The sequence below is a fragment of the Maylandia zebra genome, linkage group LG17 (genome assembly GCF_041146795.1).
Source record: "Maylandia zebra isolate NMK-2024a linkage group LG17, Mzebra_GT3a, whole genome shotgun sequence".
NCBI classification, from domain to species: domain Eukaryota; kingdom Metazoa; phylum Chordata; class Actinopteri; order Cichliformes; family Cichlidae; genus Maylandia; species Maylandia zebra.
The window spans coordinates 16,070,943-16,095,718 of NC_135183.1; the positions used below are offsets into that span (position 1 = coordinate 16,070,943).

A 24,776-nucleotide genomic window follows, 5' to 3' on the forward strand; every position below is an offset into this window, starting at 1 on the left:
ATGTTTTTTTATTTCAAGAAACTAACAGCACAGCTGATCAAACTTTGACAGATCGGTGAAAAGGCCACAACTAAACCAGACAGATTGATTATTGAGGTGAAATGTTCTCTCTCTGTTATAAAGTATTACCCTATTTACTCAGCAGGATACAACACAGTGAAGTGTGAGGTGACTGATACACACAGGAAGAGTGCAGCCATTTACCTTCAGCCCTCAGCCCTCAGGTGAGGAAACAGGTGAGCTCACGATCAACTGTTTAAGATGACCTCAAATATTAGTTTGATAGATTTTAAATTTTTAAGATCTTTTTTTTTCATTAACAACTTGTGAAATAATGACACACTTTTTGGTTTGGTTTTGTCATTTATTCAGCTGAAGCAAACACAACAAAGGAACCAGCGAGAAAAACTGAAAGCAGCACAAAAGGAGAGTTCATACTTTAGTTTACATCTTTTTTCCTAATGAATATTATTTACATTTTGATGACAGAAAATCACTTACCTATCCTATAGGAAACATAAGATGTAACATTTGATATGATGGTGTGGTTTTGGCAGGAAACATTGTTCACTTGACTATCATGGCTGTTAAATGGTGTGAAAAGTTTTTCAAACATTAACATGCAAAAATGTTTCAAATTTGTTTTGTCTGCTTTATCGCAGCTATTTTGTGGTACATCGATGGAGCTATTGGTTTGGTCGCACTGCTGATAACAGCTGTGTGTCTCATCATAAGGAAAAGAATGAAAGGTGAGAACATTTACAGATACAACATTTGTAAGTTGTTCTATGAATGTTAGAGTTGACTGTTTTTGTCTTTCCAGGAAACAAAATGCAGAAGAGTGAAAATCCTGTGAGTTTTGAAACATATAATTAAATATTCCTATATCTGCCACTAAAAAGACAATTAAATAAACCGCTCATCTTTGAGGGAGTGTTAACAAGAACTAAACTGCCTTCATAGAAATGGTTTTCCACTAGATGTAGCCGCACTATTGTCTGTTTTTCAGGGACTGAGTTCAAACCCTGCGGAGACTCAAACCAATTAGAACTCGGTGAGATCTCCCACTACACCCAGAGTTAAAAACACTTCTTCTTATTCTCTAAAAAATTGTAAATGCATGACACTAACTGAAAAAGCATCCAAAAGATAAGAAAGTTAGGCCAAAAATAAAATCAGTAGACCACACCATGAATCGTAAAACCTGAAGTAAGAGGTCAAAACACAAATGCAATATCTTGAGACATCATTTCTGAGAAATTAAAGTGATGAATGAAGAGTTGTTTATGTTGCATTACAGTGAGACATATTTTCAAGGATAACTGTTGGCAAAGTAGGATCCAAGTGCAGAACTCAAATCCATGTTAAACTCAAAAAGCAGCTTTATTGCTGACCTTAGCAGGCCAAAATGCAAAACACAAAATAATTCAGGCAACACTAAAAACCTGGAACTCACAAACTAGCCTCTAAGGAACATAGAACATAACAAAGAACAGAAGCAAACTGGGGCTTTAAATACACATGAGGAGATTAGGCCATCGTGGAGACTAGGAACTCAGTTGTACGGTGGCCCTGAGAGGCCACTGCAACTTAAGACAACACCAGCAATAAGAAAAATGCTGCAAAAGCACACAAAACACAACGAAAAGAGGAAAAACGACAACGGAAATAGGAAAAAAAAAAAGATTTGCAAAAGCACAAAGTGTTTCTGGGGAGACAATAACCTGACGGACCAGTTGCAGGAACCAAAATATGCTAAGAATTGCGCTGGGAGACACTTAAAAGAAGTGGAGGATTTATCGGTTTTGTGAGGAAAGAAAAGATGAGTGGTATATGTGTTAGCCTAACTATTAGCCTAAAAATCCATCATCAGTATTATATGAGTCATGATAAAACACACCTAGCATGTTTTGGGTTCCTGCAACTGGTCCGTCGGGTTATTGTCTCCCCAGAAACACTCCCCTTTGCTTTTGGAAATCTGTTTTTTCCTATTTCTGTTTTCGTTTTTCCTATTTACGTTTTTTTTCCTATGTCTGTTACCATTTTTCTTATTTCTATTTTGTTTTGTGTGTTTTGCAGTGTTTTTATTGGTAAATGGACTGATTCTTATATAGCAATTTTCTACTCTCCCAGAGTAGTCAAAGCACTGTAAACAACATGCCTCATTCACCCATTCATACAAGCACTTGTAAAGGTATAGGTGAATTGAAAAATCTAAATTGCCCATAGGTGTGAATGCAGGAGTGAATGTGAGCGTGAATGGTTGTCTGTCTCTGTGTGTTGGCCCTGCGACAGACTGGCGACCTGTCCAGGGTGTACCCCGCCTCTCGCCTTATGACAGCTGGGATAGGCTCCAGCACCCCCCCGCGACACTGAAAAGGATAAGTGGATGGATATTACTGAGGAGTCAGCATGTTTTTCTCTTCATTGTTTAGGTGGATCCTGAAGTTTCCTATGTCACCATCAGCAACACCTAGAAAACCAAGATAAGGTGTTTTGTTTAGTGATATCTGTATGTTTGTTTGTTTGTTATTATTTTATCTATATATCAGACAGCTTTTTTTCAGGTTCGTGTTGATGATGAAATGATGCAGTGACTTCTGCTCTACTGTCAATTTTAAAATAACATAGTTCAAGCAGTTGAAAAAAAAGAATTTGCATTTAATGGAAAGACAATTTTTGAATATTGTTTATGGGTCCAACAGATTTAACCCTTGTGTGGTGTTCATATTTTTGTTACTCAGCCAGTGTTCATGGGTCTGGTGGACCCGCTAGAGTTTTGGCTTTCCAAATTAACACTATCAAACAATTTTATGTTAAATTACTCAACAGATGTTTACTTCATCCCAATTACAAGCCATATGAACAGCAAAGACGGTTAATTTTTTCCCTTTCCCTTTGTTAGATCACATTTATGAATTAATGTGCTTCTCGTTTTTTGTTTTTTTGTTTTTTATAAAATGTTATAAAAAAATAAATCAGTTATAATCAAGTGGAGTGAGTGGAAAGACACAACACATTTACACGTGAAGCAATATGTTTCACAACTAAATGGGATCAGCTGCTCATCAATGGTGACATTAGGCCCAGGGTTGTAAAACAGGGGGAGGTGGTGCACACACTTATCCCACACTGTCCTGATGGCAGCTAGCTTGTCTCTCTGCCGTCGAGCTGGTCTGTCGTCTCGGTTATCAAAACGGATAATCCTGGAAATTTTGTGGAAGTTTTCCAGAGACATTGATGCACGGAAAGGTTCTTGCCGGTTTCTGCATCCCACAGGGATTCTGTGGATTCCCCTTTGGACCTGAAAACTCCTGCAAGGATAAGAACCCCAAAGTAGGCCTTTGGGGTTCTTGGAGGAATTTGGTCTCCTTCCACCTCTCTCCAAAAACACACCTTCCTTCTAGATTACTGCAATCCAGAATAATTTTCTGGATGGAATCTGGGATGAAAAGCTCAAATGAAGACTTGATGTCCTGCACATGAGTAACTGTCAGCCGTTGGCCCTGGCCAGTAGCAGCTCTGCAGGGTGGCTCATTTCTTGGGCAAGAAGACCATTCAATTTCACCAGTTATTGACATCCATATTTCTTCACTTGCCGTCTGGTGGGCTTGTTCTGGTCCTGGAGCTGGCAGCAGATGGGGTACTCGTCTTCGTTTTGTTACTAAATGGTGCTCAACCTCATCCTCTTCTTCAAAGTCCCTGTCAGACTCTGAATTTTCAGAAATGTGAAATATTCTGAAACCTCTTTGTCAACATCATCATCCGAAGCCCCTCTCTCTTCCAAAATCAATTGGATGGCCCTCGCAGCAGATAATCTTTTGCCATCTTGATCAGTTGTGATAAAGAACCACACTGGCAAAGTCTTATTTATAGTATTATGCCCCTAATTTGCAGGTGGGACAGGGTATGAGAAAATAAAATTTGGATCCCTCAAGAAAGAGGGTAAAATGTGTGGGAATGTAAGGGCAGACGGTGTTGATAGTTGAATTTTCAACAATGTTGCAACTTTGTGCGGGAGCAGGAGGGGAAGAAAACACTATCAGCAGCACCAGAAAGGAGGAAGACAGAGTGTGGGAACACAGGACCTGCACTTTCAACACTTTTATTAGACCTGGGTCCAGTGGACCCGAACACCTTGTATGTAATGTAAATGTGTGGGGGGAGGTACAGTATGAGGTCATTGAAAATTAGTTTATGTTCTTCACAGAAAATAAGCCAAAGCCAATGAATTTCAGGTTGAAAAAATAAATTGTTTAATTTTTCTTTTCAAAAAAAAACTGAAAACGGGTCTCACAGACCCGAACACCATACAAGGGTTAAAAGGTAGAAAAGCTGGTCATCCAGTTTCATATTGGGCTCTTTGTGGATGCTCTGACCCACAAGGAAAGCCAACTTGTGGGCGTACTGGCAGGGAGCAGGCACTCTGATGATCCCCTAAAGCACAAAGAAAAACAATCAGGCATGACCAACACAATGCCAAAGTCAGTGACATTTACACAGTCGGGGAAAATTATTTGATCCCTGCTGAATTTATACGTTTGCTCACTTACACAGAAATGAAGTCTAATTTTTAATGGCAGTTTTATTTTAACAAATACAGAAAAAAAAACATTATATCAGAGTTATGAATGGATTCACATGTCACTGAGTGAAAAAAAGTATTTGATACACAAGTAAAACACAAGTGGGTACTTTGTGAAGGAACTCTTGGCCAGTACAGCCGTATAGTCTGTCACCAGGTTTGCACACATCTCTGGAGTGATTTTGGCCCGGTCCTTTTTACAGAAACTAAGTCCTTTAGGTTTCTCAGTTGCCACTTGGGAACTCAAAGCTTAAGCTCCCTCCACAGGTTTTCTATACAATTGAGGTCTGGAAACTGACTAGACCACTCAATGACCCTAATGTACTACTTCTTTGGCCGGTATGTTTTAGGTCATCATCATGCTGGAAGACTGATTCGGACTAGGGCTGCCACGATTAGTCGACTATCAAAATCGTCGACGACTAATTTAATAGTTGATGTGTCGTTTGAAGCTTTGTAAGATCCCAAAAGACGCAGGAATAAGTAGTAGTATTTAAGGGTGTAATAACGGACTGAAGCAGAAGATGGCAGCACTGCATGTACAAGGATGCCAGCTGCCGTTAAACCTTGAAGAAGAGGAAGCCTAATGATAGTTATATAAGAGCAGATGCTGCTGGTGCAATAAGCGGTACGTTTTACGTCCAATGGATGCATGATCTGATTAGTCGACTAATCGCAAAAATAATCGGTGACTAGTCGACTATCAAAATAATTGTTTGTGGCAGCCCTAATTCGGACCCACCTTTAGTCTTCTGTGCTCTTATTGGAAAAACACCTCCAAAGTACAAAGTTTCCACCTTCATGTTTGACTGCAGAGATCATGTTCTTTGGCAATACTCTGCATTTCTTGTCCTACAAATACAGCGGGTTGAGCTGATGCCAAAGAGCTCAATTTTGGTTTCATCTGACCGCAGCACTTTCAAAGCCTTCTCTAAATCATTTAGTTGTTCACTGGCGAACTTAAGATGGGTGTGCCATGTGCCTTCCTGGTGTCCGTAGTCCCAGCTGCCTTCAGATCTCTAACACGCTCCTGGCATGTAGTTTTGTGCTGATGACCACCTTTCTTGTGCACCCCATGAGCAAAGATCGTATGTGGAGCTCCAAACCGAGGGCAACTGATGGTCATTTTATATTTCCAGATAATTGCACCAGTAATTGTCACCTTCTTACATCCCATTCCCTGTTTGTCCTTTGACAGCTCTTTTTCAATTACTGAAAAATATAATTAATTGAAGAAATTGATTCTGTAGACAGGTGTGCTTTATAATTAGACACTCTTGAACTCATTGATTGTAATTTGCCAATTTGAGTCAGAATTCTGGCTGGGTTGTAGGGGATCAAATAATTATATCACTCATTGATTTTTGACTGATATTCTCCCTCCATTAAAATTAAATTGTATTGCTTTGTAAATTTTTAAATTAGAGTCGATCATTCAAAAACGTCATCATTTAATGAAAACTCCTTAAAAACACTGAGGAGAAAGACGCCTGATTATGACCAGTTTAGATGAAGACAACATTTTCAGTGTAGAAAGATTTCTACTCAAAAAGGTCACTCTGATGCCAGCCTACCTGCCAGTTGTAGTACATGTGGCAGAGCTTGTAGGTGAGCCGCTGCATGTGATCTGGCTTGAGTCCACTGGTGTCATACACGACATTGTAGTGGGTTGGTGAGACACTCTCACTGCGAACAGCCTGGCTCACAATATAGAAGTCATACCTAGAAAACAAACGTGCAACAGTACTGTCACAATACAACTGCTCCTATGTAAATATCAAAAGACCGTTAACAGCTAAAAACAAAAAAACAACAAAAACCCCGCCCCCCTCAAAACAAGACGTACCACTCTGGCCGGGTGACCTCTGCGTCAACGATGGTGCCAGGAGGAGGATTGGACACCTTGCCATTTATGTGGGCGAAAAACCTGCTGCTTATGCGCTTCTTCACCACCACCACACTCAGCTTTGGGCTACAACAAAAAGACAGAGGCTCTGGGAAAACCTGACACTTCTACTAAATAATCTCAACTTTGTTCTTTAGATGCTCAGGAATAAATACTAACAGCACTACAAAAACGTCCATGTTCCAACCAGTCATTTTACTTTACTGTCCTTACAATTCTCAAATCAAAGGAAGGAATCATGTATGACCATTTGTATTATCAATAACCCCACAGTGCAAATTTAACTGCCTCTGAGGGCAACGGTTTTTAGAGATTTAAAAAACACCATAACCGTTGGAGATGTAAAGACTCACTTGTAGTCTTGCCCCACTGACTTGATGGAGTCCATGATCTGCTGAACCTCATAGTTCACCACACTGTGCAACTGCCCATCCCCCACTCCGTCTCGGTAAACGATGATGCGTGAAGGCAGACAGCCATTGAACCTCAAATACTCTTTCAGGGCAGCTGGAAAACAAAGTGTTAAGACAGTTTCTGAGATCCTCTGTGTATTTAAAAGTAAAAGTTTTTGAAATGACAAAAGAAACTTGCCACTCAAAGTCTTCTTCAGCTCATCCATGATCTCCTGACCTTTGTGTTGCAGCACACACTTTGAGAGCCACCTTGAAAAACATTTGAATCATTAACTGTACTATTGCATTTAAAGGCTGGGAAACCACACACACACACACACACACACACACACACACACACACACACACACACACACACACACACACACACACACACACACACACACACAAAACGCCAAGTGAGGCCTTGTTTGCACATGTTGAACGTAACCGAGAGCATTGCACTGCTCCCAGTGTGAATTCCCACCTCAGTTACAGAAACCAACCTGCACATGCTTTGGTTGAGACTGGCCACTAGAGCACCAATAGACCTTTTCCCAGCAGCGGTGTCATGGTAGCAGTCGATGCCCACGATCATCAGCTGTTTGAGCTGCACAAACATGACAATATCACAAGGGGTTGCCACAGCAGGTAGCTCCGGATGTATGACTTAGCAGATTTTCTTTCTTTTTCTTAATGTTGGACAGCTACAGAACCATAGATGATTTCTGCACCTCCAGAGATCAAACTGGGGATCTATTTTTAAGAAGTCATCCCAAGGACAGTCAGAGGCATTGTGAACCCAATCAAACCAGTTTTGGATGAAAGGAGAAAAAAAAATACATTCTCATCTAAAGCACCAGAAAGTTTAATCAATTCAAAAGTTACTACTCTTTGCTTTCCAAAACACCTTAAACTTTAATCTCTGACATCTGAAGTATTTAGTTTGTGTGGGACTTACAGGGATTTCCACACTCCAGAGTTCCCCTCCCATCTTGCAAGCCATCTGCAGCGCAATCTTTGTAGCTATAGTCATGAGTGCCTGAGGTCGGCTGAGGGTACGGGCCACCACACACTGGCTGGGAGTGGGGCAGTCCACACAAAGGAACTTCTTAACGCTGTCATACTTATCCTTCCTGTTGTTGGGGAGGACTACCACCACCTAACAAACAGAAACACCCTGAGGTCTGGTACCGCTTTGGGAAACGTCAAAATTAAGATCCCTGATGACAAAAATGCATTGTGACATAACTACAATACACTGACCTGCAGTTTCTGTCAGTTATAAAAAAATGGCTACAATTCGAGCATTTAAATGCAAATGTGGTTCATAAAAAAACATTTTAGACCTGAAAACTGAAAAGTAAATGTACAAGTGTGTGCACTTCACACATCACCAACCATCTCTATCTGGGGTCCGACACTGTGCCGTAGGGCTGTGAGGAGAGACTCCTGATGATCTTCATACTGTATCCTATAGAAAAACAAGGATGCACGATAACGTTTGTGAATTAAAAGACAAGACAAGAAAAAAAAAAACCTACAAGTGTTACAGTCAAAAATTTCACTTTACATACATGACAGTCCATTGTGATAAAAAAAAAAAGTGTTGCAGAAATACTTAAAAATGCTCAACTCACATGACAGGTTTTCCCATGGCAATTCCCAGTGGGCCTGAGACTCTGCTGAGGGTCTGTAGAAGAGAACTGGCTTCATTGCCGTTACGACGGGTGTGAAAGAGGAGCCAGTTGTTCAAGGGAGGAGCGCTTATCACAGCTAATCCACGCATCTCTTTGGCCCAGTCAGCGGCCCAGGGGTTGTAGTCATACTATGTGATAATTATATTAAACATATTAAATGAGCCCTTAAATGTATCTGTTTAATTAACTGAGAAGAAGAAATTATACCGAAGGGGCCTCAATCTGGACGGAGGGTTCTCAAGCTCCAGGATCTCGAAGTCCTGCTCCGGCAGCCCTGGTACATTATCATACTGGGAGGCATTGGAGCCTCGGTCGGTGCCGGGGGCGTAGCCCTTGGAGCGTGGCCGGCGGTGAGGCTGAGCGGTGTCATCTGGGCTGGAAGGAGCCGGCGATGGCCCTCGGCTCATCTGAATTTCCCGCAAAGCTTCTAGCTTAGTCTCGGAGGGTTTGACCCACTGGGGCCCAGGCATGTCTCTGCGGGAGCTAGAGGCTGCGTTGGAGTTGTGGTTGGCGATGGCGTGAGCCTTTCCTCCATCCACAGCGGTCATCTGTGGTGTTGGGGTGGGGGCTGACAGCGGTGTCTCCCCCCTCTCTGGTATGGTGTAGGTGGATTGCTTTTGTGTCTCATTTGAGATTTCACCTGACCCCCTTGAGTGGGTTTCCCTTTTGTCCCCCTTGTGGTGACGGATCCGTTTCTCCAGCGATTCCCGGTGGGCTCGGCTCGGGGGCCGTCCGTCCCGCTGGGGGTCCGGTAGAGGACTTGGCTCCCTGGGGGGCTCGGCTGGCTCCGCGTGGCTTTGACTGTTGGCCACGTGGTTTGCTGCGGCTATCTCAGGAGGAAGCTGCCCTAGAGGCTTCTTGGGAAACTCGTCCTCTTTACCTGTAAAAGATCGGAGGGGGAAAAAAAGGTGTAAACGCATTAGAACGCCATCAGGAAACAAAGGTGAGCGGTGATGACTGAACACACTGTGTGGCGCTGGTTCACATCTGATGACGTGTCACAAACGGGCACATGAATTCATGCAACAACACTGCCATAGAGAGTACAAAATAAAGGAGAATACACTCATGAAGACACATAATCACATATCCACAGGCAAAGAGTGGGAGGAGGATAGGGAAAAAAACATCAGAAATAATGTTTGATATAAATTCCCATCATGGGAGACTCAATTAGGAAGAGACACTCTACTGAGCGTGCTCTGAAATTATTAGTCTTTCTACATTTCATTAAACAGTACTTGGCTGCAGTAGTAGCTCCAGGCTTGAAAGGTCATACAGAAATATTTCTTGATTAATGAACCTTCTTAAATGCACTGAGACTTATAAGTACAACTATAAAAAGAGAGAGAGAGTACTCAGCTTCTACAACCAGTACAAGGTTTGACATTAGTACTCAAACTTGCTGCTTTACATCTGAAAGAAATGAGCAGAGCTGACAGGAACACACGGTGTGGGTTATGTGGGTGTTTTAAGGGAAAAAGTGATGACCAGAGTCAGGTCAGGATGACAGCAGCTGGAAGAAGTGGAAGCGCTGTGGGAGTTATCCAGGAAGTCGACTTATTGGACCTGCATCCACAGACTAAAGAGCGTGTGCGTGACGAAATTACCCACTGACCTCGGTCACTTTTGTTCCACCACAAACTGCTTAAAACCCACCGGGGGACAAAGTTAACGTCTTTCACTTATTGAATTTATTGTTTTAATTTAAAGAAATAGAAACTTGGGATTTTCTACAAATTTCAACTGGTTAAATTTTTTTCCCTAACCAACTTTTCTGTTTTGTTTTCTTCGTTCATTTCCATTCACGTTTATTAGACGAGCCAAAACACAATCATCTTTTTCATTCGTGCGTTTTATTAGATAACAAAATACAAATCAAACTTGTGTTTCTTCTGCTACTGCAAGACTACAGCCCTCAATCAAGAGGTTTATACAGTGCTGTGAAAAAGTGTTTGCCCCTTATTAATTCCATAGTTTTTTGCATATTTATCACACTTACATATTTCTGATATTGGAACAAATATCAATATAAGACAAAGATAAGGGAAGAATACAAAACGCAGTTTTTCATTTATTAAGGAGCAAAGACGTTATAAGCCCTTAACCCTAATAACTGCTTGTGCCACCCTTCGTAGCAAATGCAATCAAACTTTTGCAATTACTGACTACGTGTGTTTCACATTGCTGTGGAGGAATTTGGGCCCAGAATTGTTTTAATTCAGCCACACTGGAGGGTTTTCCAGCACAAACAGCCTGTTTAAGATCAAAGCACATCAATGAGATTTGCGTTTAAGCTTTGACCCAGCCACTCCAAAGCCTTCACTTAGTTTTTTTTTGAGCCATTCAATCACTGTCCTGCTCCAGGTCCAAAGTGCTTCAGGACACAAACTGATGGCTGGAGATTCTTCTTCAGGGTTTTGAATCTTAACTGAGGTAAGTAAGGCCTGCAGTTGTTCAGATTTTGTTTTAAGTGTCCTTTAACTTGTGTGATGCAAACAGAAAAGTGATACCAGTGTAGTGAGCGATTGTTTTTCCAGCATGACTGTAGAAATGCTGCTGTAGAGTCTTTTCACCTCACCTGCTGACAGGTCAGAGGCAAATAAAATTGCTCTTTGAAGTCAACACCCCTGTATTAAATGCCATTTCTGCAGTTGTTGGAAGCAATAAAGAACTCAGAGTACTGAGTAAATTACATGCTGTGGTGATTAAAAAAAACTTAAATTAAGCCAAGTAAACACTCAGAATCATAAAACTGTCAAATCTCACAGTTCAGCCTATTCAGACACAAGGATGCAGATTAAAATAGCCCTGCTGCACAGCAGCAGCACATGTGGCAGCAGATAGCTGTTAAAACATAAGTTTAACAAAAGCCTCCAGTGTTCAAAAAAAGGCCCATTATCTTGTCAGCAGGCAGGAAAGCGAACAGACTACTATTAAAGTTGTGTGGGCTCTGGAAGAAAGGAAAGCCCTTCCTCCTTCAGCTACAGCTGCTGTTATAGAGGTTTATATAGTGTGACGCAGGAGGAAAGCAACCACACAGGAACCTGGAAAAGACTGTGAAGACAGGGGTAGATGCATTAAGGACCTTTATCTAAATTTACGGCTGTGCCTTTAAGTAACATTAGCACAAATGCAAAGTTAATTTAGAAGATGAGGAATTTTGTCTCTAAAACTAAAGTTCTCCACACAGAGTCATGCAATACTTTTAGTTTCCCACCAGAGGGCGCCTTATATCATCAATTTTACATCTGCAGCCACATTGTAGTCCAAACAAAAAGGAGAAGGGGATCAAAAACTAAAGGTAAGAGATGAGCTAACCATTGAAGGACTCCAAATAAGCAGCAAAGCAAGTCTGAAATATTATGCTGGAAGATCAGTTTGTGACAGAAACAAAGAAAAATAAACCCGAGTGCTGCGGGACAGACAGGCGACAGACAGGACGGACTGACTGTGGGACAGATGGACAGAGACATGGAGAACGAAGGACCAGTCAGGATAGCCCACCGGTTGCTGTTGTAGGAGGGAATGTGGCCGCCGCTCACAGCCACACTTTTGTTGTTGTTGGCTTACATTGTTTGAAAGAAGAGGGGAGAGAAGGCAGATTAATGAGGAGACAGAGCAGGATTCGAAAAGCACAGTCAGCTGGCACATCTGGACCGGTGTTTGACTTTGTTGTGAACACGTATGTTTGATGTTCGCACTGCAGCCTGGCTGGACCGAAGTTGAGCTGGGTCAGACCTGGCTGGTCACAACGCCCTCTACCTACAGTAGGGGAGCTGGCTGTTGGTCACATGATCACAATAAAAGAGCTGGCTGATTGCAACTGACTGTACCAGTGTTTTTGAGGTATTTACCCAGTTTGAGCTTACATTGCATGTGTAGGGGTTAACTTAGGTTCAAACAACCTTAATGTGAGCACTTATCCCGGCTGAAGTTAGGTTATAGGGTAAGTAAATCCAGATAAGGGAAAGAAACCCTGGATATGTTAAGCTTGCTTAGTGGTACAGAGCCCAGGGGCCTGGGGTCCGTTCTTCGTACCTCGCTAAGTAAGTTAGCTGGATTAGATTGTTGACGATTTCGCGTGATCCTGGATCGTTCGGTTCCCCGAAGCTCATCCGGGACTTGCTGTCATAGCAACAGAGCCGTAAGCGTAAACCTGCTCGGGAGCAGGTTTACTTTATGTAAACAGGATTAGATCGCGGCCACGCAGGTATGTCCGCTTCATTTATACGAAAGCAACAGCGATAAATAAATAACATCAATGTAACTAAAGATAATGCAGCACCTGATCCTTTTATTGATTTCACACAGATACATACAGGTCATTTCCTAAAAAAGGGAAATGTACTATTAACATTCTATTACATGTATGTGATTATTACAGATGTAATTCATATTTCAGAGTAGTAATTGTAAATTACTTCGTGTAATCAAGATGAGAGACCACGGCTATAAAATCCAAGGTGGATTTGGGAAGTCTGTCGCAGCCATGTCCTGTCCGTATACGCGAGCCACCCATTGCGGAAGGTGCAAGATTGATAAGGAGAGTCCTCAGAATTCAGCGTATATTGCGGGACAGACAGGATCCTTTAGCTCAGCGCGACAGTGTGCTCATTGAGAGATATCGATTTTCCCGTGAGGGTATTATTTACTTAACCAACTTGTTGACGAGGGGATGCAGGACCACCACTTGTCTTTTTTTGCTCTGCCCTTTTCTTGGTTGCTGTTATAAACAAACAAACAGATTATTTCAGGGTCTCTTTCCAAGAGACGAAAAGCAATATAAGTGATAAATATTACCATTCTGTAGAATATTCTTATATTTCACTTTTACTTGTTCCCATGTTCTAGTGGGTCCTGTTGTGGCTCTAATGTGAAAGAGGATATAATATAACAATATAATATAATGTAATATAATATTGGATAATATGGTGTGATATGATAAATCTACCCTACCGCCTACTGGTGTTGGCCAGAGGGGCCGATGGCGCAATATGGCAGCCTGGCTTCTGTCAGTCTGCCCCAGGGCAGCTGTGGCTACAACCGTAGCTGCCTCCACCAGTGTGTGAATGTGAGAGTGAATGAATAGTGGCATTGTAAAGCGCTTTGGGTGCCTTGAAAAGCGCTATATAAATCCAATATATTATTATTATTATTATTAAATTACTTACGAGTTTAATTTGTCAGCAACTCTCTGCCAGCCCTCTCTCCTTGCTTTTGCAGCCTTTGCAGTGTTCCCTTGCGTTCTGATTAAACTCTGAAACTCCTGAAATCCCTCACTCAGGAGTTCTTGCTCTGCTGCCGAAAAATACCGAGCCGAGCGCGCTCCTTCGACATTTTCGCCGACCAATCAGAGGGTTGCCGATCAATGTTTCTACTATCGATGCGTAGCTCCTTTTACGACACCCAGTGATGTCACATTACTGCGTCCAGCTGTACTAATCGTCAACGGAAGGTGTGTTCGGAGAACCGGATTAGCGAGCTCACGGTTAGCGCGATGGTTTGATCTTGGATGTGTCATTTGATCTTGGATGTAGTGAGCGACGTACGAAGAACGGGCCCCAGGCTGAGTGAGAACCTACATAGACACCAGTTAGTTTGTTTGTCAGGGCACCGACTAACTCTGACTAATGTGTCTATTTTTGTGTAGTTGTTTTTGTTTTTTTCCCTTTCTTAGTGGTAGCTCACTCATCTTGTGGACTTCAGGTGGACCCTCAGAGGATCTTCATGTATGGATAGAGCCACGTTAGTACCAGCTTGGGTGTACGCTGATTCTTTGATTCCCTTTGGCCTCTTGATTGTGAACATCTCAAACAATTTTCTTACATTTTGCCATTAAATAGAACAATTAAGAAATGTTGGAAGATGTTTCTATTTCCAAATTTATAGAACTAAATTGCTTTTTCTCCTGACCAACAGATGAAGTAGATCATAGATTGAGTGTACAGCGATATCCTCAAGAGTAAAAGTGTAAAATCTGACATTTGGCTTGGATTTGTTTGTCACATTTGCACTAAAAGGGCAATTGGAGGTGAGGTTTCTGGAATTGTTTGTGCATAGAGGAACTTTTGTCACTCTCCAACACAAGTTTAAAACCAACTGGAGATTGATTTACTTGAGAAGAGCAGACCTTTTGATAATTTATAGAAAATGGATTGTTTGGTGCAGAAGTACCTGGTGCGGGCAGCTCCAGCTTCACCCTCCTGAGCTGTGTATTTTCATTTCATTTCAGAGGGAGAACAAGAATGAACCAAACCAAACCTACCAACTCGATCGAGAGAACCAAAAAGAGAGGAGTTGAGCTCGCTTATCTCAGAGTCTGAAAAGAAATAACAACGAGTATTTACAAACGGGGAAAAACAGTAAAATATAAACATTATATGAACAAGAGTGAGGAAAATGAGGTACCTGATGAGGACATGATCGCTGCTAAAGTTTAGTGTACAAACGCACTTTTTAGCTCTGAGTGTTAGAGGCGAGCTTATTTATATTTTTAAAAAGTGTATTCCAAGTGTTACAGAAGCTATTTTGCATGGCTTTTGAAGATGAAAAAGCTTTTGAGAGAATGGTAAAAAGGAAAATGCGAAAATGTAGTTAGAGGGGGAAGATTAACACTTACCGAGTGATATGCACATAGGGCACGCGAAGGCAGTTGTTGTTGATCCCTGGTTTCGTGGCTGTTGCGAGCTCGCAAGCAGTCTGAGCGGCGCCAGTTGTTGATATGTCTGAAGTCAGAGGTCTTCTGGGAGCTCGACGGCAGTCTTAACCTCAGCGGGAGATCATAAAATCAGACCTGGAGCCGATTGGCTAACCGGGGTGCGAAGGGAGCTGTGCGATTTGTTATGTGATTGGCAGGGGGCGAAGTGAGGGGGAGTTGGTCTCTGGCGGAAAATTTTCAAACGATGTAAGCAGCGCATTTGGGAGCAGAGTGGGGAACGAACAAGGAGGAAAAAATTGTGCTCTGCTCTGGAAGGGTCGGCGATTAAGAGCGAGGTAGAACTTAGACTGTGCGTTGAATTTTAGAGGTTGCTAGTAAGAGGGAAGTTTTTGAAGAAAAAAGACTAAGGAGTTTTCCCCCTGTTTTGGATTATAAGGCTTTTGGGAATAGAGGGTAGCTAACAAGTTATTCTAGGGTTTTTGGGGAAATCGCGGAGGATTTTTTAAGGAGTTTTCCCTGCTTATGTTTCTAAGGATTAGGTTAAGGGGGCTGCGGGGATCGCGAGAGTTTTTTTCTGAGTATGAGTTTTATTCTAAATCTACAAATGCATATAAATCGAAATAAAGTTTTGCCCCAAGGCATGCAGCCTGTATTTCCGGCCATACTGAACGTTACAAAAGCACAAGTTTAACTAAACAATTTTAATATGGTTTAAGAGATTTTTAAACACATAAGCACGGAGCCCGAGAGAGCACGGTCCGGAGACCTGTGATTCAATCAAAAACCAAAATACTTCACCCGGTATCTTTGTACTAGTTTGTCTGCATAGCTTGAATTCAAATATTTAGAAAAAAACTGAAAAAAACAGTACTATGTGAAAAAGAATTAAAATGAAAAGCTGAACTATTAGTGCAAGTAATTAGTAAAGCTTTTAGTAGGATGAAGTATTTACTGTTTAAAGAACCTCAGTTTTTGAACAACTTTGCTTTAAAGACTCAAGAATTCCTGTTTCAGAAACAAACATCTAAGATGACATTAGTGTTGTTGTTGCTGTTTACGACCACTCACCGGGCAGACGGACGAGTGTCTGGGATGCCATGCTGTCAATATGAGTTTTCACTGGTGGAGTCCTTCCAATCTGACGAAGAGCCTGCAAACGAGTCACCCTTTATTAATCATGTTCCCATAGAACCACATCACACAAAACATCCTAACAAAACAAAAAACAAACAATTCCTCCCCCAAAAAACAGATCGCGTACCTGAACAAAGAGCTTGGTGCACTTGATATCGATGATGAGCGGGACAGAGTAGTCGATAGCCATACGCCTGGTCCTGTAGCCTTTGGTGACAAAGGAGGAGAGCCTTCGACCTCCGCTGTTCCTCATGGAGAGGTTAATGACAAGGTCGAAGTGGTTCTCCTCCAGGTAGTTCATGATGCTGCGCTGCTTCTCTTTGGTGGCACATTCATCGCTATCGTACTCCTCAAACGGCCAATCGATTGCAGTCACCTGTACAAGGAGACAAAACAAACTTAAAGACAATATCTTAAAGAGTCTTAAAGTTTCTATCCTGATTTCATCCTGTCATAGATTAATACTTAAAATAGAGTGTTATTAAAGTACTTAAGTGAACGCCACAACTATGAGCAATGACATTTCGAAATAAATTTCTGCTGTTTTTCAAAAGCTCTAGCAAAATAAAACATTTTTTACAGTTACATTGTATCCATGTATAAGTGCTGCTCATCTGGAATCTTTGGTTTAATGTGCAATTCAAGAGGAATGATAAAGATGTAAAGGGTTACCAGGATTAAAGCATTTAAAAACAAATACACATAAACACGACCATATTCATGAGTCACTCACAGATGTGCCACTGCAAAATAAGTCGATTTTGATTTAAATAAAGTTTGTTACTCCAAAAAACGAAGCCTGTGTTAAAAGAATTACCTTGACTCCATGCTCTGTGTAGAAGTCAGCCGTGCCCATGCTGGCATACAGGTCATATCCCAAAGACTCCAGGGCCTGCACGGTGGGCAGCAGCTCACTCTTGTTCTGCAAACACAAGTCAATGCAAATAGTTTGGATAAACCATAAAATCATAACATCAGTGCTGAAAGCTGGAAAAATCTATTTCGTTTACTATGCTTCACACAACCGGAACACTCTGCAGATGCTCCTTAAAATCAGATCACTTTTAAACTTCTTAAATCTATTGTGGTAGACAGACAGTTTCAGTTTCAGCTCATCTTATCTGACATCGATGGCCTTTTCATACAGTTCCATTTGCTGTTTTTTTAACCCAGCATTCATATCTTTAGACTTCCCTGAACCACGGTCACCCCTTAATCTAGTTTTTATATTTTCTATATTCAGGCAAACAGATCATAATATTTCAACGCCGCAGAAAAAAATGTGGTTCGATGATTTTTATTCCATTTGTGTTGCTGAGATGGTTTTGATCGAGTTTAACTACATCTGGTCTCATGGTGATAATATTTACAGTTATCAGCTGTTGGTGGAATCATCAACAGCTGCTGTAAAAACAAATAATCAAGGTTTGTTGCTTTTCTCGTTAGAAAAGTAGCAGATGCATAAAATCTGTTGTTTATTCCCATGTGACTGATCAGCCACAAAAACATCTGCCAAACATAACCCACAGTTGTGACTAGACTTTAATGTGCCACTAAAATGCATCATTCGTACTTCCAGCTGCATCACTTGTGAGCTGAACTCACTGTTCACATCTGGATCCCTATCTGTTGTGTTTTTGTCAGTCGAAACCTTTAAGTACCTTATAGCTGCCGATGGAGAGCAGGATGTTCTTCTTGGGGATCTTGAAGCCTGTGGAGAGCATGGCTTTGAGGTAAGCCTCGTACTGGTTCTCCCCAAAACAAGCTACTTCTCCAGTGCTGGTCATCTCCACCCCGAGCACCACATCAGCTCCGGCCAGCCGAGAGAAAGAAAACTGAGGGACCTGGAGGACATTTGGTTGAAAGCAATCCGTGATGCTCAGTCAGATGAGAAGACAAAAGTGATTTAACATGAAGGGAAATATTTATGATTGCTTTCACACTACTTACCTTGACTCCCACAATCCCTTTCCCTTTCATCAGGCCCACTGGCTCCACGTCCTCCCCGATAATGTACTGGGTAGCCAGAGCCACCAAGTCCACTCCCAGTGTCTTGGACACAAAGGGGAACGAGCGAGAAACTCGGACGTTGCACTCGATCACTGAGCTGGTCATCCTGAGAGAAAAAACACAGCGGTCATTCAGCCGCCACTGTGTCAATCTGCTTCACCACTGGCAGGATGGACCAATCGTGACGCAGCTTTCTGACGGCCAGCTCTGTGCTGTTAGAGGGAAACGTGGATTTAGTGATAGAGGACAAACCTTAGTTTGGATTCTTTAAAAGCACTTTATCTAAAATAACATTTCATGCTGATAATACCCTAATCACAGAGAAAGTTACCATTAAGTTAAAATAAGACAGTGATTATTTCCTTTCCTACCCACCTCTGTACAGCCAGTGCTATCTGCTTGTCTGAGAAGCCCAGCTGCTTGGCCTTAAGCATCACCTCTGGAGGCATGGAGCTCTCATCCTGGACGGAAGGAAATTAATCCAGCATCTTAATCCATTTCGAACAGCTCTTAGTTTTTTCATGTTACGTCTTATCGGCCTTACCTGATTGTAGGTCTCCAGCAGCAGCTCGTGGTCGGCGATGTTCTTCATCTTGTGCAGGAACCAGCGGTCGATTTTGGTCATACAGCTTTTCCACAGTGTAGCCAACTTTGAATGCTGCCGCCAGCACAAAGATACGCTTATCTGTAGGAGTCTGCAACTCCTGGTAAGCAGAGGGAGCACAACATACTAACTGTGAAGTAAAGTGCTGCTAGTTATTTGCCAGCCATGAGCATCAGCTCAGACATTTGGGCTTATTTTCTCAAAATAAATAAATAAATAAAAATAAATCAGCCACACACATAGTAGCAGAACATGATTAACAGCATGCAATGAAACATTCTTCAAAAAACCCAGAAGCAGGAAGCATTACAGTAGTAGATAGCTCAGGGGAGATCTGGCACCATCTACTGGTCCCGTTAAGACAGAACAATACAGTTTTGACCTTTTAAAATGTCCTTATCACAATCATTTATAGGGTCACCATCCTAATAGAGGTGTAGTAAAACAGATCAACATGCTTTAATGTGCTGCACCATCACTCATCCTTAAAAGCCGATGGCATTGCATAGCAAAAGCACCAATGTTGTGTTCTGACCAAATATGAATCATCATATCATTGCATGGTTGGCTGAAAATGGTTAAAAATCTTTCAACCTGAGATAAAGTATTTGCTGACACTGCAGTGAACAGGTCGTGCAGCAGCAAGGCATTTTTTAACCAGTACAACCATTTAACCTGGACTTCAGCTATGGGAGGTTACCTTTTCAGAGACAGGCTTGATGGTGTGGTCAAAGCCAACACAGTTCTCATCCACCATCCTCAGAGCTTTCTGGAAGGCTTCCTCAAAGCTACGACCAATAGCCATCACCTCCGCTGTTGAAGAAAAGGTTCTAGCACTGAGCACAATATCCATAATAAGCACCTGACTTACTGGCTTCTCTGCCCGCACTGGTAAAGGTTAACTTTATAATCAAACTGTGAAATAAAGCAGTAGAGTAAAACTTTAATGCCCTCATGGAGAAATCTGCTGTGATAGCAGTGCAGAAAAAATAAATAAATAAGAATAAAAAAAGAAAGAAAAAAAACATAGTAGGTGCAAAAAATGACCATCTGAATTTATTGTTAGCTTTACTGAGACCAAACTAAGTATTTTTAAAATGTTCTGGAATACTAACAGTACTAAATCTACTACCTATTTACAATTTGTTACAACATATTTTTGTTCCAAGCTCGCTTTTGCCTCTTACCAACACTCTTCATGGAGCTGCCTATCTTGGTGGAAACTAGAGATGGACCGATCCGATATTACGTATCGGTATCGGTCCGATACTGACCTAAATTACTGGATCGGATATCGGAGAAAAATAAAAAATGTAATCCGATCCATTAAATATCACGAAAGCACCTCACAAAACTTGCAACACGCCGTAACTCGCCTCAGAACGTCGGAGCAGTATGCATCACGTGATAGAGCAGCTGTGGCATGCGGGACCTGTCGGTGGTCTGGATTTCATCTCCGACAAAGTTATCCCCGAGAGAAGTAAAGCAAGTGTGTAAGTCCATCTCTGAATGTTTGTAAAGCATTCCCAGTTAAGCTTAACTAGCGACTGCCTCTCGCTCTCCGGCTGCTACTTCAATCTGAAACTGCTAATGATCAGCTGATCGGCTTTTCTGTTGTGAGTCCGTCTCTCTTGTTTGTTTTTGGTCCACTTTGCGCCAGAAAGAGCAAACCAGCGGCTGAACAACAGCAGCACGTTTAAGCTTGATAAGCTGTTGTTAGAATTTATTTAATATTACTTTCTACACCAGGATCTTTTTCTACGTAGCTGACGGCTGGTAACTGTGCAGGGGCGGATCTAGCAAAGTTTAGCCAGGGGGGCCGATAGGGCATTAACTGGGAAAAGGGGGCACAAAGACATACTTTTCTTTCTTATTCTCATTTAAAATGTCTAGCTTTTAATAAATAATTATCTGACACCCAAAGTTTTAATTTGATGTAAAATGAATAGAAGTCAATTACTGTATATAGTGACTATTAAGTCTAATATATATACCCTAGTAAGCTATAGTACATTTTCCTTTGGGAAGGTACCATCTGTGCAGTCTGCAATTTTGTTGAAGAAAGATGTTGAATCTATTTAATATTTCTTGAAAAATAATTGATTTCTGTGCATTTTTTTTCACACTGCATCAAATTAAGGTTGATTACGTTGATTAAGCATCATGAGGTGGAGCGTGAGGGGTGGTTCCCTATTTTTTATTTATTTATTTTTGTTGTTGCTGGGAGTTGGAACCCTATTAGTTAGGTTGCTTAATATTTACGCTAAGTACTCTTTAAAATACCAGAATAGGGAGGATGGTGTAGGTCTAAGTTTATTAGATTGATCAGTATTGCTGAACTATGAAATATTTTTTTTGTATACAGGTATAACAGAATAGCTTTAGTGTAGTTGTTGTTTTAAACTTGAGTATGAACTTGCAGACTTGCAAAATGCAGCAAGATATTTTAAAAAACAGTTTTGTTGATTAAAAAACACTATATCGGATTCATATCGGTATCGGCAGATATCCAAATTTATGATATCGGTATCGGTATCGGACATAAAAAAGTGGTATCGTGCCATCTCTAGTGGAAACCCTGAGGAACTTGCTGAGATCCCAGCGAGGCACCTTCACCACACAGTAATCCAAACTCGGCTCAAAGTTTGCCGTCGTCGAGTTTGTCACTGAGTTTCTGGACAAAAATACAGACGCAGTGCAAATATTTTTCATGGGTGAATCACTTAATTTAAAGGCGCTTTACAGTTAAGACATTTATGCCAAAAAAAAAAAAAAACTACAATGCTTATGCTGCAACTGCTCAAAGCAGTTTTGTCAAAACAATAACTTCAAATTAACCAAACTGCCAGCTGTGCAGGTGATGAATATCATCTTGTCACCAACATTTCCAAATTTCTTTGCTGATGAAAAATTGTGAAAACGTTTATACTAAAAAAAAATGATTGAATTTCAATGATCAGATGTCTTCAAGTGTAATGATTGACTAGCTACATGTTTCCTGGGTCGGTGTGACACTGTGGGGGTGACTATTCAGGGTAAGCACAACAGGTCCACATGCAGTGAAGGCAGCGAGTCTGTGCTGCCTTACTTTACAGGCATCTATGCATCACAATTGTTTTTTGGTCGTTTAATATAGAAAAATTGATTTTAAGCTTGAATACTTTAAACCCCACTTTTAAAAAATGTTCAGTTTAGCAGAATACTGGAACGTCTTTGTTGGATGCCATCATTCTTTAAAAGCAGCGATGCCCCTGTTAGATCATTATCCGCCGTTCTTAAGCTGAGAGACGTACTTGAGCTGTGGCAGCGGGATCCCCAGACCAAGTTTAGCTGCTACGTAGGCCAAAGGATAACCAGTCGCTTTACTGGCCAGAGCAGAGCTCCGTGACAGGCGGGCATTCACCTCAATGATGTAGTACTGCAACACATTATACATAGAAGATACAATTCAATCACACACATTACGGGAATTAGACCAGGAGCAGGAATACCAGCTCCCCATGCACACAAGACCTGTTTAAAGGCCTGTTCTGATACATAAAGCCTATTCATACAAATCTATTCCTGGTTTGTATGAAATGAACTTGGTCACATTGATACCTAAAACAATTTTCTTTTAAAACTTATTGAACTAGAATTTACATAGCAAAGACTTTTTACAACCTTGTTTTGGAGCCAAAACAGTAAATGTAAGCCGTTGACATACCTGGCTGTTACATTATCTGCAGATCCAGCCGCACACTCTGTACATCCTATAGCCATATAAACTGTATATACTTAAAGTCATGTTACCACCCATGCTTATTTCAATATACCTACACTTTCTGTACTATTCATTACAGCATGTCACTGGCTTTAAAATAAGGAAATGAAAAACAGATCCACTTTATAGGTGAACACAGTCCTATTTGTGCTTTTCATCACCCAGGTCTTCACATATATGCTTACCTGTTCAGATTCGGGGTTAAGAGCGTACTGGATGTTACACTCTCCCACGATGCCGAGATGTCTGATGACTTTAATGGCCGTGTTTCTCAGCATGTTGTACTCGCGGTCATTAAGCGTCTGACTGGGAGCCACTACAATGGATTCCCCAGTGTGGATACCCAGTGGGTCGATGTTCTCCATATTACACACCTAAACAAAAGGAAACAACAGCCACTTTAAATCGCCCTCAGTTTTTTTTTTAGTGAGTATAAGCTGTTTGTTCTCTGGTCTCCTTTTACTCACAGTCACACAGTTGTCATAGGCGTCCCGGACCACCTCATACTCAATCTCCTTCCAGCCTTTCAGGGATTTGTCCACCAGCACCTGAGAGGTGTGAGCGAATGCTGCCGTTACCAGAGAGGTCAGCTCCTCTCTGTTGTTGGCAAAACCGGAGCAGAGGCCTCCGAGAGCGAACGCTGAACGAACCAAGACGGGGTAGCCAAGACGCTCAGCAGCCGCCACCGCCTACAGCAGAGTTAATCAGATAAATTTAGACTTCACTGGAGCAAAAAACAATCCAGAAGCTATTAATTTATAAGCGAACACGTCTCCTCACCTGTTCCACCGACAGAGCTGCTTCACTGGGAGCTACATGCTCATTGATCTCTTCCATTTTCTCCACAAAGATTTTCCTGTCTTCGGTCATCTCAATGGAGGAAACAGGAGTTCCCAGAACCTGCACTTTATATTTCTCCAGAACGCCCAGCTTGGTCATCTCTACACCGCAGTTCAGAGCAGTCTGACCTCCAAAAGTCAGCAGGACGCCGTCCGGGCGCTCATTTTTTATCACCTGTAACAACAAGATGTAATGACACGAAGCACTCACAACACATGAAAATGAGACAAACAGCTCTGTGGATTTCACACTGGGAATTTCATCCCGTCCAAGACATTTGGAAGTCTGCAACTGAACTAAAAGCAGCTTAAGTCATCTTTTACTTTTTTTATTAGCCTCTTCGTTTCCACTCTATACTGCCGTATGATGGATGCAGGTAGAAAGCTGAGCGGGGATTTTTATATCTTTGAGCCAGCACATTTTTACAGAAACGTATTATGAACACTGAAATTTAAAAATAAAAATAATAACAAACTACATTAAATAAACCTGGGCAAAGAAGGTAAAAATCTGAGGGAATATTTGTCCTCAAACTTGTTTCTTTTCATTGTCATTATTAATCTGCACTCTTATTTTTCCTCTCTTACTAATTAATTACTGGCTGTTGTCACTATATTGCATCTATATAAAAACCAGAGTGGAGCAACGAGCTCTCTTTAGTCCACCAGCACCAACCTTTATCTTACATGATGACTTCCAATGGAGCCGCGGATTTAAGGGCTGTAACACAAAGCTCATGTTTTGCCTTTGCTTTGCTAGTGCTGCATTCAAGTGTTCAACCAAACAAAGTGATGGACCACGTAAAAGTGTATCTTATCCACAGTAAAGAAATAAAAATAAAGGTTGTCCTAGAACCCACTGCCCCAAATCCTACAATACAGACACAAAAGAAGACTGAACTACCTTCAACAGTCACCAAAGCTACAAACACACCTGTGCAGAACTGCTCTGTGTTCTGTGGTGGGCTGTGATTATGTGAGACCCCTCAGTCTTTTAGACAAACACAATCTGGGGTCAATACTGACTGATCCGAAAAAACAAACAAACAAAAAACAGTTGACCTACAAATTTCACTGTGTCCACAGTTTCTCTTCTTTCATCAGTCACAGAGTTGCAACAGAGTGAATCCATACCTGAGTGACGTACTCTGCTGTAATCGGCAGAAAGTAGACTTTGTCAGC

At 41.5% G+C, this 24,776-nt stretch overlaps 1 protein-coding gene and 1 long non-coding RNA gene across 2 annotated transcripts; one reads left to right on the forward strand and one right to left on the reverse strand.

Moving 5' to 3' along the window:
- Positions 1-146: 146 nt before the first annotated feature.
- LOC143413157 (uncharacterized) lies at positions 147-4,335 on the forward strand. Its single transcript, XR_013093754.1, has 5 exons — positions 147-236; positions 373-749; positions 824-852; positions 1,010-1,054; positions 2,436-4,335. It is a non-coding gene; the product is annotated as an uncharacterized LOC143413157 (long non-coding RNA).
- LOC112436304 (piwi-like protein 1) lies at positions 4,279-8,917 on the reverse strand. The gene is made up of 10 exons (XM_076875753.1): positions 8,791-8,917; positions 8,524-8,711; positions 8,285-8,357; positions 7,845-8,045; positions 7,390-7,493; positions 7,083-7,153; positions 6,845-6,998; positions 6,432-6,557; positions 6,160-6,307; positions 4,279-4,437 (listed from the first exon to the last, which is right to left on the reverse strand). The coding sequence occupies exons 2-10, from the start codon at positions 8,670-8,672 to the stop codon at positions 4,294-4,296; spliced, it is 1,170 nt and encodes a 389-aa protein (XP_076731868.1). The 5' UTR covers positions 8,673-8,711; positions 8,791-8,917; the 3' UTR covers positions 4,279-4,293.
- Positions 8,918-24,776: the final 15,859 nt, after the last annotated feature.

What these genes read in the sequence shown, in the direction of transcription:
- LOC112436304 (XM_076875753.1), bottom strand. Translation starts at nt 8,672, where the DNA reads ATGCGTGGATTAGCTGTGATAAGCGCTCCTCCCTTGAACAACTGGCTC. An exon ending in TCTGGAGTGTGGAAATCCCT is followed by an intron (nt 7,494 to 7,844) that starts GTAAGTCCCACA and finishes ATGTTTGTGCAG; the next exon opens with CTCAAACAGCTGATGATCGT. An exon ending in GAGGTCACCCGGCCAGAGTG is followed by an intron (nt 6,308 to 6,431) that starts GTACGTCTTGTT and finishes TTTGTTTTCTAG; the next exon opens with GTATGACTTCTATATTGTGA.